We start from the raw sequence: 12,543 nt of genomic DNA, 5'->3' as shown, positions 1-12,543 counted from the left end.
ACAGATGGAGAATTTTCCTTTGTGGTTACCAACTGTCATACACACCACTAGGCCTGTGTGATAGAGATGTCAAATCGATTCTTGGAGGGAAGACGCGCAGGTAGAGGAGGGAGCATCCCTCCATCCCATGACTCCGGCTGGACGAGAACGGTCTGCCTGCACCATGGCCAGCAGCATCCCAGTAAAGAGGGACTGTGTCCTTATATTTATAGAATCAGGGAACAGGAAACATCTATGTGGCAATGACAGCTTCCTGGTCAGGAAAAATGTTCTGGCTAGAAAGGGGCAGCCTCTGGGACAGAGCAGCTGGTATCAGCCTGTTCTTCTGTACCTGTGATGTCAGCGCAGGCTTGCTGAGACAATTCTGCTATGTTACCAAAGAGAGGATCAGATGAGCCTCAGGGCTCTTGAGATTGGTCGCTCAGGATTGCTGCCCAGCTCAGAAGTAGGCATTGCTGAGCTGGGGCTCAGATTTCTGGGCAAGGAGACTGCCAGGCTAGTGCTGGTTCCTCTGAGGGCTGCAATGCGGCTGATTCTGGGAACCCTAGTATATCACGCTGAGCCATCTAAAAATCAGCCCAAAGTTGTATCCTCCCCAGTTCAATTAATCATGAGGAGCGGCCTGGTGCTCACACCTGTAATCCCAGCACTTTGGGAAGCCGAGGAGGGCAGATCACCTGAGGTCAGGAGTTTGAGACCAGCCTGGCCAGCATGGGGAAACCCCGTCTCTACTAAAAATACAAAAATCAGCTGGGCGCGATGGTACACACCTGTGGTCCCAGCTACTCAGGTGGCTCTGGCACGAGAATCGCTTGAACCTGGGAGGCAGAGGTTGCAGTGAGCCGAGATCGCACTACTGCACTCCAGCCTGAGGAACACAGCAAGACTCCATCAAAAAAAAAAAAAAAGAAAAAAAGAAATCATGAGGAGTTGTCCATGAAGCCATGGATATAGATGGAGAGAAGACAAAACAGTGGGTATAGATGGCAGAACGGTTTGTGCTGTCCACTCAAGCAATTTGCTTGTTTTGCTTGTGTCATTGCTTATGGCAACACCTTAGTTTTTTTTTTTTTTTTTTTTTTTTTTTTTTGAGACAAAATTTCGCCCTTGTTGCCCAGGCTGGAGTGCAATGGCGCCATCTCGGCTCACCACAACCTCCGCCTCCTAGGTTCAAGCAATTCTCCTGCCTCAGCCTTCCGAGTAGCTGGGATTACAGGAATGCGCCACCATGCCTGGCTAATTTTGTATTTTTAGTAGAGATGGGGTTTCTCCATTGTGGTCAGGCTGGTCTCGAACTCCTGACCTCAGGTGATCCGCATGCCTCGGCCTCCCAAAGTGCTGGAATCACAGGTGTGAGCCACCACACCCAGCCAACACTTTATTTCTTATTTCCACCTGATGCACTGCCATTGTCTACGCTCAATCTTCTGGATTTGTGGGTCAGATTACACTGAGTTCCTGATGGTCAGGTCAGGTTTTATCATTGCTCTGTGCACCGTGGCCAGGTGTCTATCTCTAACCGAGAGAAGGAACTGTTTCTTCACACAGATGGGTTGTGTGCAGAAGATGGCATGGCTTTGGGCCAAAACCCTACGAGTTTATGCCAGAAAATGCTCCTATTGGCACTTTCTGGAGATCATACAGCATCTTGATTTGCCACATTCTTTTCTGAGTATCATGTGATCTGCTGAGTCATAAGACTGAGCTTAAGCTCAGCATGGGCCGGATGCGGAGCCTTCTCAAGGACTTGGACCACACTCCAAGTTGGCATTTTTGTAGGTTACTCATTAAATGGGTTGGAAAATACCTCAAATATGGTATATTTTTCCTTTTTTATTTTATTTGTATTTTTAAACTTTATTAGCCTGGCCAACATGGTGAAACCACGTCTCTACGAAAAATACCAAAATTAGTCAGACGTGGTGGTGCACGCCTGTCATTCCAGCTACTCAGGAGGCTGAGGCAGGAGAATTGCTTGAACCTAGGAGGTGGAGGTTGCATTAAGCTGAAATTGCGCCAGTGCACTCCAGCCTGGGTGACAGAGCAAGACTCTGTCTCAAAAAAAAAAAAAAAAATTAAAGACCAATTGTTTGGTTTGTTTTGAGACAGAGTCTCGCTCTGTTGCCCAGGCTGCAGTGAAATATGATCTCTGCTCACTGCAACCTCCACCTCCCAGGTTCAAGCGATCCTCCTTCCCCAGCCCCCCTAGTAGCTGGGACTACAGGCACACACCACCATGCCCAGTTAATTTTTGTATTTTTAGTAGAGACAGGGTTTCGCCATGTTGGCCAGTGTGGTCTCGAACTCCTGACCTCAGGTGATCTACCTGCCTCGACCTCCCAAAGTGCTATGATTACAGGCATGAGCCACCGCACTAACCTAAAAAAATTTTTTTTAATTATATGGGCATGGTGGCGTGCACCTGTGATTCCAGCTACTTGGGAGGCCGAGGCAGGAGGATCACTTGAGCCAGGCTACAGTGAGCTGTGATCACACCACTGCACTCAAGCTTGGGCGAGAGAGAGAGACTGCATCTCAAAAATGAATAAATAGGCCGGGCCAGTGTCTGCTAATCCCTAAAAGGTCTGAGTATTTTCCTTTTCCCAATACACAGTTACTGCATAAATGGAGACAAGTCCCATTTGAATGGAAAATGCAAAATATAAGCTTGCAGCAGTTATTTTAGGGTAATTCCTCAAGAGTACCAGCCTCCTCTTCAATTAAGGAACTTTTGGTCTCCAAATCGGTTTACATGTGGAATTCGTGCAAATTCTCCATCTTGATGACTCATGTCGGATTTCTACACACACGACCTGGAGTCTTCCTGTTATACAGATATTTCAACAGAGATGAATTAATACACGGGTCTTAGATAAATTAAACAGGTCTCAGGAAACCTTGAAAGGAATGAGAAGAAACAGCGCAGAAATAGTAACTGCACCATATAAAAATAGTAACTGCAGGCTACACCTATCACTCCAGGACTGAGCTAGAATTATCAGGATCTAAAATGTTGAGGCAGCAGCCCTGCAGAACCGAAACCCAGACTAGAGCCAGGGCCTACCGGGGTGGCGCTGGTGTGACAGAAGGCTGACAATGACGTTGGTTATGGCGTCGGGCGCAGTGGCTCATGCCTGTAATCACAGCACTTTGGGAGGCTGAGGTGGGAGGACCCCTTGATCCCACGAGTTTGAGACAAACCTCGGCAACATGGCGAGACCCCCATCTCTACAAAACAATTTGAAAACAAAAAATTTAGCTGGGTGTGGTGGCGTGTACCTGTGGTCCCAGCTATTCTGGAGGCTGAGGCGGGAGGATGGCTTGAGTCTGAGAGGTCGAGGCTACAGTGAGCCTCGACCACTGCACTCCATCCTGGGCAACAGAGATAGAAAAAGAAACAGAAAAAGAAACAGGTTATGGAGATGCCAAAAAATAAAACTTAAAACCTGGAAGAGGGCCGGGCGCGGTGACTCACACCTGTAATCCCAGCACTTTCAGAGGCTGAGGCAGGTGGATCACCTGAAGTGGAGTTCAAGGCCAGCCTGACCAACATGGTGAAATCCCGTCTCTACTAAAAATACAAAAATTAGCTGGGCGTGGTGGCAGATGCCTGTAATCCCAGCTACTCAGAAGGCTGAAGCAGGAGAATTGCTTAAACCCAGGAGGCGGAGGTTGCAGTGAGCTGAGATCGTGCCACTGCACTCCAGCCTGGGCAACAGAGCAAGACTCCGTCAAAAACAAAAAACCTGGAAGCAACTGCTGCTGTCAGAGGGAGCGTTGTTCTGGAACGATGCTTGCTTGAAAGCCTGGAGCAAATAGATGAAGCAAATCCCTGCTTCCTCCTCCAATCGCTGGTCTCCGTCTAGCGCCCTCTTTAGGCCGGGGCTTATAGCAACCGACTGGGAAAGCAAAAACAAGGCTTGCAGAGGCCCCGCCCCAGCATCACAGAGCTGAGACAAGGGTGGATTTGCAGCTGAGAGACAAAAGCTCAAACTCGCACATGGACGGAGTGAGTTCCTGTGGCTTCGCAGCAGCTGACATTTCCAAATATAAAATCGTGCATTACAGATGCTCTCTGGATTGCCCACATTTCTGTTCCAACTCAGCCACTTTCAATTTTTATTTTATTATTATTATTTTTGAAACAGAGTCTTGCTCTGTCACCCAGGCTGGAGTGCAGTGGCGCAATTTCGGTTCACTGCAACCTCCGCCTCCTAGGTTCAAGCGGTTCTCCTGCCTCAGCCTCCTGAGTAGCTGGGACTACAGGTGTCCACTACCACACCCAGCTAATTTTTGTATTTTTAGTAGTGACAGGGTTTTGCTATATTGGCCAGGCTGGTCTCGAACTCCTAGCCTCAAGTGATCCATCTGCTTGACCTCCCAAAGTGCTGTTTTACAGGCATGAGCCACCACGCCCAGCATCCAACTCAGCCACTTTCTGTGTGACTTTATTAGAGCCACTTTTCTGTGTCTCACTTTTCTCATCTGCAAAATGGAGAAAATTATAGTACCTACCTTATATGGTTATCATCGGATTCACTGATTTAGTGCACATGAAGCACTTAAAACAATGCTGGACAGATATATATAGAAAGTACTGGAGGCTGGGCATGGAGGCTCACACCTGTAATCCCAGCACTTTGAGAGGCCGAGGTGAGTGGATCGCTTGACCCCAGGAGTTTGAGACCAACCAGGGAAATATGGTGAGACCCCATCTCTATCAAAAATCCAAAAAATTAGCCGGGCATGGTGGTGCGAGCCTGTAGTCCCAGCTACTTAGGAGACTGAGTGGGAGAACTGCTTGAGCCCAGCAGGTGAGGTTGCAGTGAGCTGTGATTGAGTCACTGCATTTCTGCGTGGGTGAGAGTGAGATCTTGTTGAAAGAAAAGAATAAAAAGTGGCCAGGTGCGGTGGCTCACGCCTGTAATTCCAACACTTTGGGAGGCCGAGGCAGGCAGATCACCTGAGGTGAGAAGTTTGAGACCAGCCTGGCCAACATGGTGAAACCCCATCTGTACCAAAAGTACAAAAATTATCCGGGTGTGGTGGCGGGCACCTGTAATCCCAGCCACTCCAGGGGCTGAGATAGAATTGCTTGAACTCAGGAGGTGGAGCTTGCAGTGAGCTGAGATCGTGCCACTGCACTCCAGCCTGGGTGACAGAGCGAGACTTTGTCTCAAAGAAAAAAAAAAGGAGAAGAAGAAGAAAAGGAAGGAAGGAAGGAAGAAGGAAGGGAGGGATGGAGGGAAGAAGTGAGGAAGGAAGGGAGGGAGGGAGGAAGGAAGGAAGAAGGAAGGGAGGGAAGGAGGGAGGGAGGGAGGGAGGGAGGGAGGAAGGAAGGAAGGAAGGAAGAAGGGAGGAAGGAAAGAAGAGAGGGAGGGAGGAAGGAAGGCAGGAAGGAAGGAAGGCAGGCAGGCAGGAAGGGAGGGAAGGAAGGAAGAAGGGAGGAAGGAAGGAAGAGAGGGAGGGAGGGAGGAAGGAAGGAAGGAAGGAAGTTACATTACAGTGATTATTACTACTTGGGTTGGTGAAAACTAACTCAGCATCCTCCAGAGAAGTCGCGGTTGCCACACAACACTTGGCTATGTTTCAGCGCTACTCTGCACCCACAGTGACAGATACTTGGATCTCCTCCAATTTGGAGGAAGGATGTTTTGGTTTTGATTTTTGGACGTGTTGGTTGTTGGTGGCTTTCATGCTATTTAACTAATAATTGCTGTCAGTTCAACCTTGTCATTACCAGTTTAGCTTGTTACGCGTTATTTAGTTAAACTGCATGTATAATCATGCATATTTGCCTCAACCCTGTGTGCGCCTGGCCTGCAATTTCCCACTAATTAGACTTTTTAAAGACACGTATGCATTTATCTACTCAAATTTGCATCATCCGTTTCCCTATTGCCAAAGCAGATGTACACAACACCCACCCACCCCCACTCCAGGAAATACTTTGCTTATTATCACGGAGTTATTTTTCCACTGGAAAGTTGAAACTGGGTAGGAGGGGTACAGATGGGGTCTTGTCCTACTGAAGTAGCACACCGCAGACAGAAGGTGCTGGGTCTCAGGCAAGAACAATGGGGCTGAGGGGAGGAAACGGACTCTGAAATATCTGAATTACAGCAGCAAATCCACCAAGAACCCCAAACCCAACACTCCAGCTCCAGCTCCCACCCTGGAAGGATCTAGACACCCACCAGTTCCCCCAAGAATCAAGCCTCTGGACACAATTCCTCTCAAATGGCTTTATTTCCCCAGTGTGAGGAATCTGTGAGTGGTGAGGGGTCTGTGGTCCCTGTTACCCCAAGGACCCTCCATTCTCCCCTGTTGTGGCGGAGTCCCCAGAGGGATAATGGCCCGGGCTCCAGGACTTGATCCTCCCAGGCTGGGGCTGGTTCTGGGAGGAACCGGGCATGCTGTGGTTTGTACGGATGACACTCCCAAAGGTGGTCCCAACAGTGGCCCAGATGGGCACGGGGCTCACCTCAAGGACAAGGCCACCAGGTGCGGGGGCCGAGGCCCAGATGAGCCTTACTCTAGGAGCAAAATCCCCTGTGGGGGCTTCTCCTTGAAGTCTGCCAGCAGGGCTCAGTCTGGGGGAAGAGAGAAAAGAGAGAGCTGGGGATTGGCAGGGAAGGGGAGAGACAGAAAAGCTGGGAGACTGGCATAAAAGAAGGAACACGAAGACCAGAGTACAACATGCTCAAAGGAGACCAAGAGAGTGACCCAGGGACACTGGAAAGGCGCCAAGAGAGAAAAACACGCAAACATACAAGAACAGAGGCTGGAGATGCACAGGCTGATGACACACACTAACCTTTGGGCCCAGGGAGGTCAGGGGGTGGCGGCCCACCTGGGGGCAGCAAGGCAGAGCGGCTCAGGGCCTCGGCCACCCACCCGAGGACGCGGCTACAGTGCTGGATCTGGGGAAAGGGAGGAATGTCAGAGCAGGAGATGGAAACCCCTGCCCGACCCCTGCCGCAGTTCCCCAGCCAAACCCCAAGCCCTCACCTCCCGCTCCAGCACTTTCAGGCGCTGTTCGTACTCGCGGATGTGTCCCAGCTGTTTCAGTGCCATGTCCACCCTGAGAAGGGAGGGCCTCTTACCGGGGGCACCCGTAGCCCACCCACCCCCCGGGGGCTCGCCTGCTTCCTGGGCCTCCTCCCTCCCTCCCGGGACCCTGACTTCAACCGAAGTCAGGATCCGCCCCAGGCCAGAAGCCCCATCCCCGACCAGGCCCCGCTCTCACTTCTGGGACGTGCGCTTCAGACGCTCGGAGTCGCTCTCCCGCTTGTCCCTAGCGCGTGCCAGCAGGAAGTTCTCCTTATGCACCGATTCCCACGTTAGCAGCTTCCGCTCGGCTTCCTTAGAAAGGCAGACCACTGCAGGGGCGGGCGGAGTCAAAGGGCTAAGGCCACGCCCCTTCCCAAGCCCAGCGGCCCCTTCCGACACCCTCAGAACACGCTATCTCAGACCCGGCCCCTGGTGATTCGAGAACATGCCCCGCCCCTCACCCCTAAGCCCTGCCCCTCAGTGCTTAAGCCGCGCCCCTTGTTGTTTAAACCCCGCCCCTCGCTGCCTAAGCCACGCCCGTTAGTTATTTGGGGCATGCCCCTTCCCCTCGCCTTCCAGGCTGCCGGTCCCCTATTCTTCTTTTTAAGCCAAGCTCTGTTCTCACGGAAATGCTCGAGGGTCGGGGAGGACGGCTGGGGGCTCCGGGGGCGCCTGCACAATTGCCTGAGCAGGAGGCGCAAGTGGGAGATGACGATAAAGGGCGGGGCCAGCGTGGGCCGAGAGTGGAATTCCCGGATGAGGCGGTAGCGCTGCGCCTTCCAGTAGAGATCGCTGTTGCCCTGTACTTTGCCGAACGTGTAGCTGCAGAGGCCAGAGGTCAAAGGTCACTTGAGGTCAGGGCCCAGCCAAGGGCAAAGACAAAGGTTAGATGCCAGGCAATAATTTTTCAAAGTCTACGGCAGCAGACAGAAGTCAAGATCACTAAAGTAAGAGGTTACAGGATGCGATTAGAAGTCAGGTTAGGGCCGGGCCCATTTGCTCACGCCTGTAGTCCCCGCACTTTGGGAGACCAAGGTGGGCGGATCACCTGAGGTCAGGAGTTCGAGACCAGCCTGGCTAACATGGTGAAGCCCCATCTCTACTAAAAATACAAAAAGTAGCCAGGCATGGTGGCGGGTACCTGTAATCCCAGCTACTGGGGAGGCTGAGGCTGAGGCTGAGGCAGGAGAATCGCTTGAACCCAGGAGGTGGAGGTTGCAGTGAGCTGAGATCGTGCCACTGCACTCCAGCCTGGGAGACAGAGTGAGATTCCGTCTCAAAAAAAAAAAAAAAAAAAAAGTCAAGTTAGAAGGGCCAAGGGTCAGATGTCAGAGGTCAAGTTGGACGTGGTATCAAGGCTTAAGGTAGAGGTTGAAGTCATGTTAAAGTTGGGCTCAAAAATTAGCTAGGACACAAATAACTGACATCAGAAATGAAAATGGAGACATTACTACCGACCTTACCGAAATAAAAAGGATTGTAAGAGATGTCAACAAACTAGATAAGTGAAATGGACAAATTCCTAGGAACACACAAATTACCTAAGCTGACTCAAGAAAAAATAGAAAATCTCAATAGACTTATCATAAGAGATTTAATCAAAAACCTTTCAATAAAGAAAAGCCCAAAACCAGATGGTTGTGCTGGTGAATTCTATCAAACATTTAAAAAAGAATCATAATAACAAGGATGTTCCTCAAATTCATCCAAAAGACTGAAAAGGAGAGAACATTTCCTAACTCATTCCATGAGGCCAGCATTACCGTAATACCAAAGCCAGATAAAGATATCACAAGAAAATTACAGACCAGTAGCCCTTATGAATATACATATAAACATCCTGAAAAAATACTGGCAAATCTAATTCAGCAGCATATTAAGTGGATTTTACACCATAACAAAATGGGATTTATCCTAGGAAAGTAAGGGTAGTTAAACATACAAAAATCAGTGCAAATACCACATTAATAGAACAAGGTGTGGGGGAAACCACATGATCTCAACCAACACAGAAAAGGCATTTGACAAAATTCAACAACACTTCATGATTTTTTTTTTTTTTTTTTTTTTTTTTTTTTGAGACAGAGTCTCGCTCTGTCACCCAGGCTGGAGTGCAGTGGCGCAATCTTGGCTCACTGCAAGCTCCCCCTCCTGGGTTCATGCCATTCTCTTGCCTCAGCCTCCCGAGTAGCTGGGACTACAGGCACCCACCACCACGCCCGGCTAATTTTTTGTATTTTTAGTAGAGACGGGGTTTCACCGTGTGTGGGTGGCAAGCCACCCAGGTGCCGAGGCAAGAGACCAAGGGCACGAGCTGTTCCAGTGTAATAAAATACATAAAATAACAAGAGTTACACTAGATATAGATCGTAGATATGATTATATATGAATATCATTAATCATTAGTTTGTAGCAATTACTCTTTATTCCAATATTATAATAATCCTTGCTCTACAATTATAACCTAGGAAAAACCAGGCCATGTGGAGATAGGAGCTGAAGCGACATAGTGAGAAGTGACTAGAAGACAAGTGTGAGCCCTTTGTCACGCCCAGACAGGGCCACTAGAGGGCTCCTTGGTCTAGCGGTAACACCAGCGTTTGGGAAGACGCCCGTTACCAAGCGGACCGTGGTGTAGCGGTAGCGTCAGTGCCAAGGAAAAGCACCAGCTACTTAGCAGACCGGAAAAGGGAGTCTCTCTTTCCCCAGGTGAGTTTAGAGAAGACTCTGCTCCATCACCTCTCATGGAGGGCCTGACATCAGTCAGGCCTGCCCACAGTTATCCAGAGGCCTAACCATCTCCCTGTGATGCTGTGCTTCAGTGGTCACACTCCTGTTTCACTTTCATGTTCCATCCTGTACACCTGGCTCTGCCCTCTAGATAGCAGTAGGAAAATTAGTGAAAGTATTAAAGTCTTTGATCTTTCTGAAAAGAGCATAGAAGAAATAATGACGTAAGCTGTCCTCTCTGTCTCCGCCTGGGCTATCTAACAGGGAAGGGCCCCTGTCTGGTGGACACGTGACTCACGTGACCTTATCAATCATTGGAGATGACTCACGCTCTTTACCCTGCCCCTTTTGCTTTGTATCCAAAAAATAACAACGCAGCCAGGTGTTCAGGGCCACTACTGGTCTCCCTGTCTTGGTGGTAGTGGTCCCCTGGGCCCAGCTGTCTTTTCTTTTATCTCTTTGTCTTGTGTCTTTATTTCTACGATCTCTCATCTCCACACACAGGGAGAAAAACCCACAGACCCTGTAGGGCGGGCCCCTACAACTATGTTAGCTAGGATGGTCTTGATCTCCTGACCTCGTGATCTGCCCACCTTGGCCTCCCAAAGTGCTGGGATGACAGGCGTGAGCTACCAAGCCCGGCTTTTTTTTTTTTTTTTTTTTTGAGACAAGGTTTCACTCTGTTGCTGGCATGATCATGGCAGTGGTGAAATCATGGCTTACTGCAGCCACAGCCTTGCCCTCCTGGGCTCAAGCCATCCTTCTGCCTCAGCCTCTTGAGTAGGTGGGACTACAGGCATGCACCACCATGCCTGGCAAAATTTTTTTTTTATTGAGATAGGGTCTCACTATGTTGTCCAGGTCGGTCTTGAACCCCTGGCCTCAAGTGATCCTCCCACTTTGGCTTCCTAAAGTATTGGGATTACAGGCATAAGCCACCATGCCCAGGCATCATAATTTTTAAAAATCATAAACTAGGAATAGAAATAAACTTTCTCAACATGAGAAAAGGTACTTCTGAAAAACGCACAGCTAACATCATACCTAATGGTGAAAGACTGAAAGCTTTCTGCCTAAGATCAGGAACAAGACAAGGACATCCACTTTTACCACTGCTATTCAACATTGTACTGGAAGTTCTGGCTAGAACAATTAAACAAGAAAAAAATATATAAAAGGCATCCAAATTGGAAAGGAAGAAGTAAAAATATCTCTATTCACAGATGACATGATCCTATATATAGGAAATGCCAGAGACTCACAAGAAAGCTTCTAGAGCTGCAGATTCAGCAAAGTTACAGGGTACAAGATCACACAAAAATCAGTTGTGTTTCCACACACCTGCAATGAACAATCCAAAAACGAAATTAAGAAAGCAATTCCACTTACAGCAGCATCTAAAGGTTAAGCACCTAGCAATAAAGTTAACCAAAAGGGTAAAAAACCTGTAGCCTGAAAACTACCAAATATTGCTGGAAAAACATTAAAAAGAACACCTAGATGAAATGTCAATACTACCTGAAACAATCTACAGATTCAACGCAATCCCAATGAAAATTCCAACAACTGGCCGGGTGCAGTGGCTCATGCCTGTAATCCGAGCACTTTGGGAGGCCAAGGCGGGTGGATCACCTGAGGTCGGGAGTTCGAGACCAGCCTGACCAACATGGAGAAACCCCATCTCTACTAAAAATACAAAATTAGCTGAGCGTGGTGGTGCACGCCTGTAATCCCAGCTATTCAGGAGGTTGAAGCAGGAGAACTGCTTGAGCCTGGGAGGCAGAGATTGTGGTGAGCTGAGATTGCGCCATTGCACTCCAGCCTGGGCAACAAGAGTGAAACTCTGTCTCAAAAAAAAAAAAAAAAAAAAAAAAAAAGAAAAGAAAATTCCAACAACCTTTTTGACAGACATGGAAACTGATCTGAAAGTTCATATGGAATTGCAGGAGGCCCTGAATAGCCAAAACAATCTTGAAAAATAAAGGAGACTCATACTTCCAATGTCAAAATTTGCTACAAACCTACAGTGATAAAAACTGTGTGGGCTAGACGTGGTGGCTCATGCCTGTAATCACAGCACCTTGGGAAGCTGAGGTGGGTGGATCACCTGAGGTCATGAGTTCGAGACTAGCCTGGCCAACATGGTGAAACCCCATCTCTACTAAAAATACAAAAAAAAAAAAAAAAAAATAGCCAGGCCTGGTGGCAGGTGCCTGTAATCCCAGCTACTCAGGAGGCTGAGTCAGGAGAATCGCTTGAGTCTGGGATGTGGATGTTGCAGTGAGCAGAGATCGCGCCACTGCACTCCCGCCTGGGTGACAACAGTGAGACTCCGTCTCAAAAAAAACCCAAAAACCTGTGTGGTACTGGCATAGGGATAGACACAGATGAGTGGAATAGAATTGAAAGTCCAGAAATATACTCATACATCTATGAGTGTCATGCATTTAATTGTAGCCTGCTAAAGATATACTGAAGTCTGGTCAGGCGCAGTGTGGCTCATGGCTGTAATCCCAGCACTTTGGGAGGCCGAGGCAGGTGGATCGCCTGAGGTCAGGAGTTTGAGATCAGCTTGGGCAACATGGTGAAACTCCGTCTCTACTTAAAAATACAAAAATTAGCTGGGCATAGTGGCAGGCACCTGTGATCCCGGCTACTCAGGAGGCTGAGGCAGGAGAATCCCTTGAACCCAGGAGGCGGAGGCTACAATGAGCCGAGATCGCGCCACTGAACTCCAGCCTGGGTAACAGAGCAAGACTC

General features: G+C 48.9%; 1 protein-coding gene across 28 annotated transcripts in view; it reads right to left on the bottom strand.

The window, feature by feature from the left end:
* Window positions 1–6,230: 6,230 nt before the first annotated feature.
* Window positions 6,231–12,543, bottom strand: part of TRPM4 (transient receptor potential cation channel subfamily M member 4) — a 49,750-nt gene continuing 43,437 nt past the window's right edge. For 22 of the 28 annotated variants that reach the window (XM_005589868.4, XM_005589869.4, XM_074024159.1 and 19 more), the window contains 5 exons: window positions 7,679–7,875; window positions 7,250–7,382; window positions 7,012–7,084; window positions 6,818–6,923; window positions 6,231–6,593 (listed from right to left, as the gene is read on the bottom strand). In XM_005589868.4, the coding sequence (XP_005589925.3) occupies window positions 6,589–6,593; window positions 6,818–6,923; window positions 7,012–7,084; window positions 7,250–7,382; window positions 7,679–7,875 (514 nt within the window). In that variant the 3' untranslated portion in view covers window positions 6,231–6,588. Of the gene's footprint in view, window positions 6,594–6,817; window positions 6,924–7,011; window positions 7,085–7,249; window positions 7,383–7,625; window positions 7,876–12,543 lie in introns of all 28 variants that reach the window. The other 6 variants (XR_001487214.3, XR_012427827.1, XR_012427833.1 and 3 more) reach the window with 3 other exon arrangements.

The sequence above is a fragment of the Macaca fascicularis genome, chromosome 19, assembly GCF_037993035.2.
Source record: "Macaca fascicularis isolate 582-1 chromosome 19, T2T-MFA8v1.1".
Taxonomy (NCBI): domain Eukaryota; kingdom Metazoa; phylum Chordata; class Mammalia; order Primates; family Cercopithecidae; genus Macaca; species Macaca fascicularis.
This window is presented reverse-complemented; position numbering and strand designations above follow the sequence as displayed.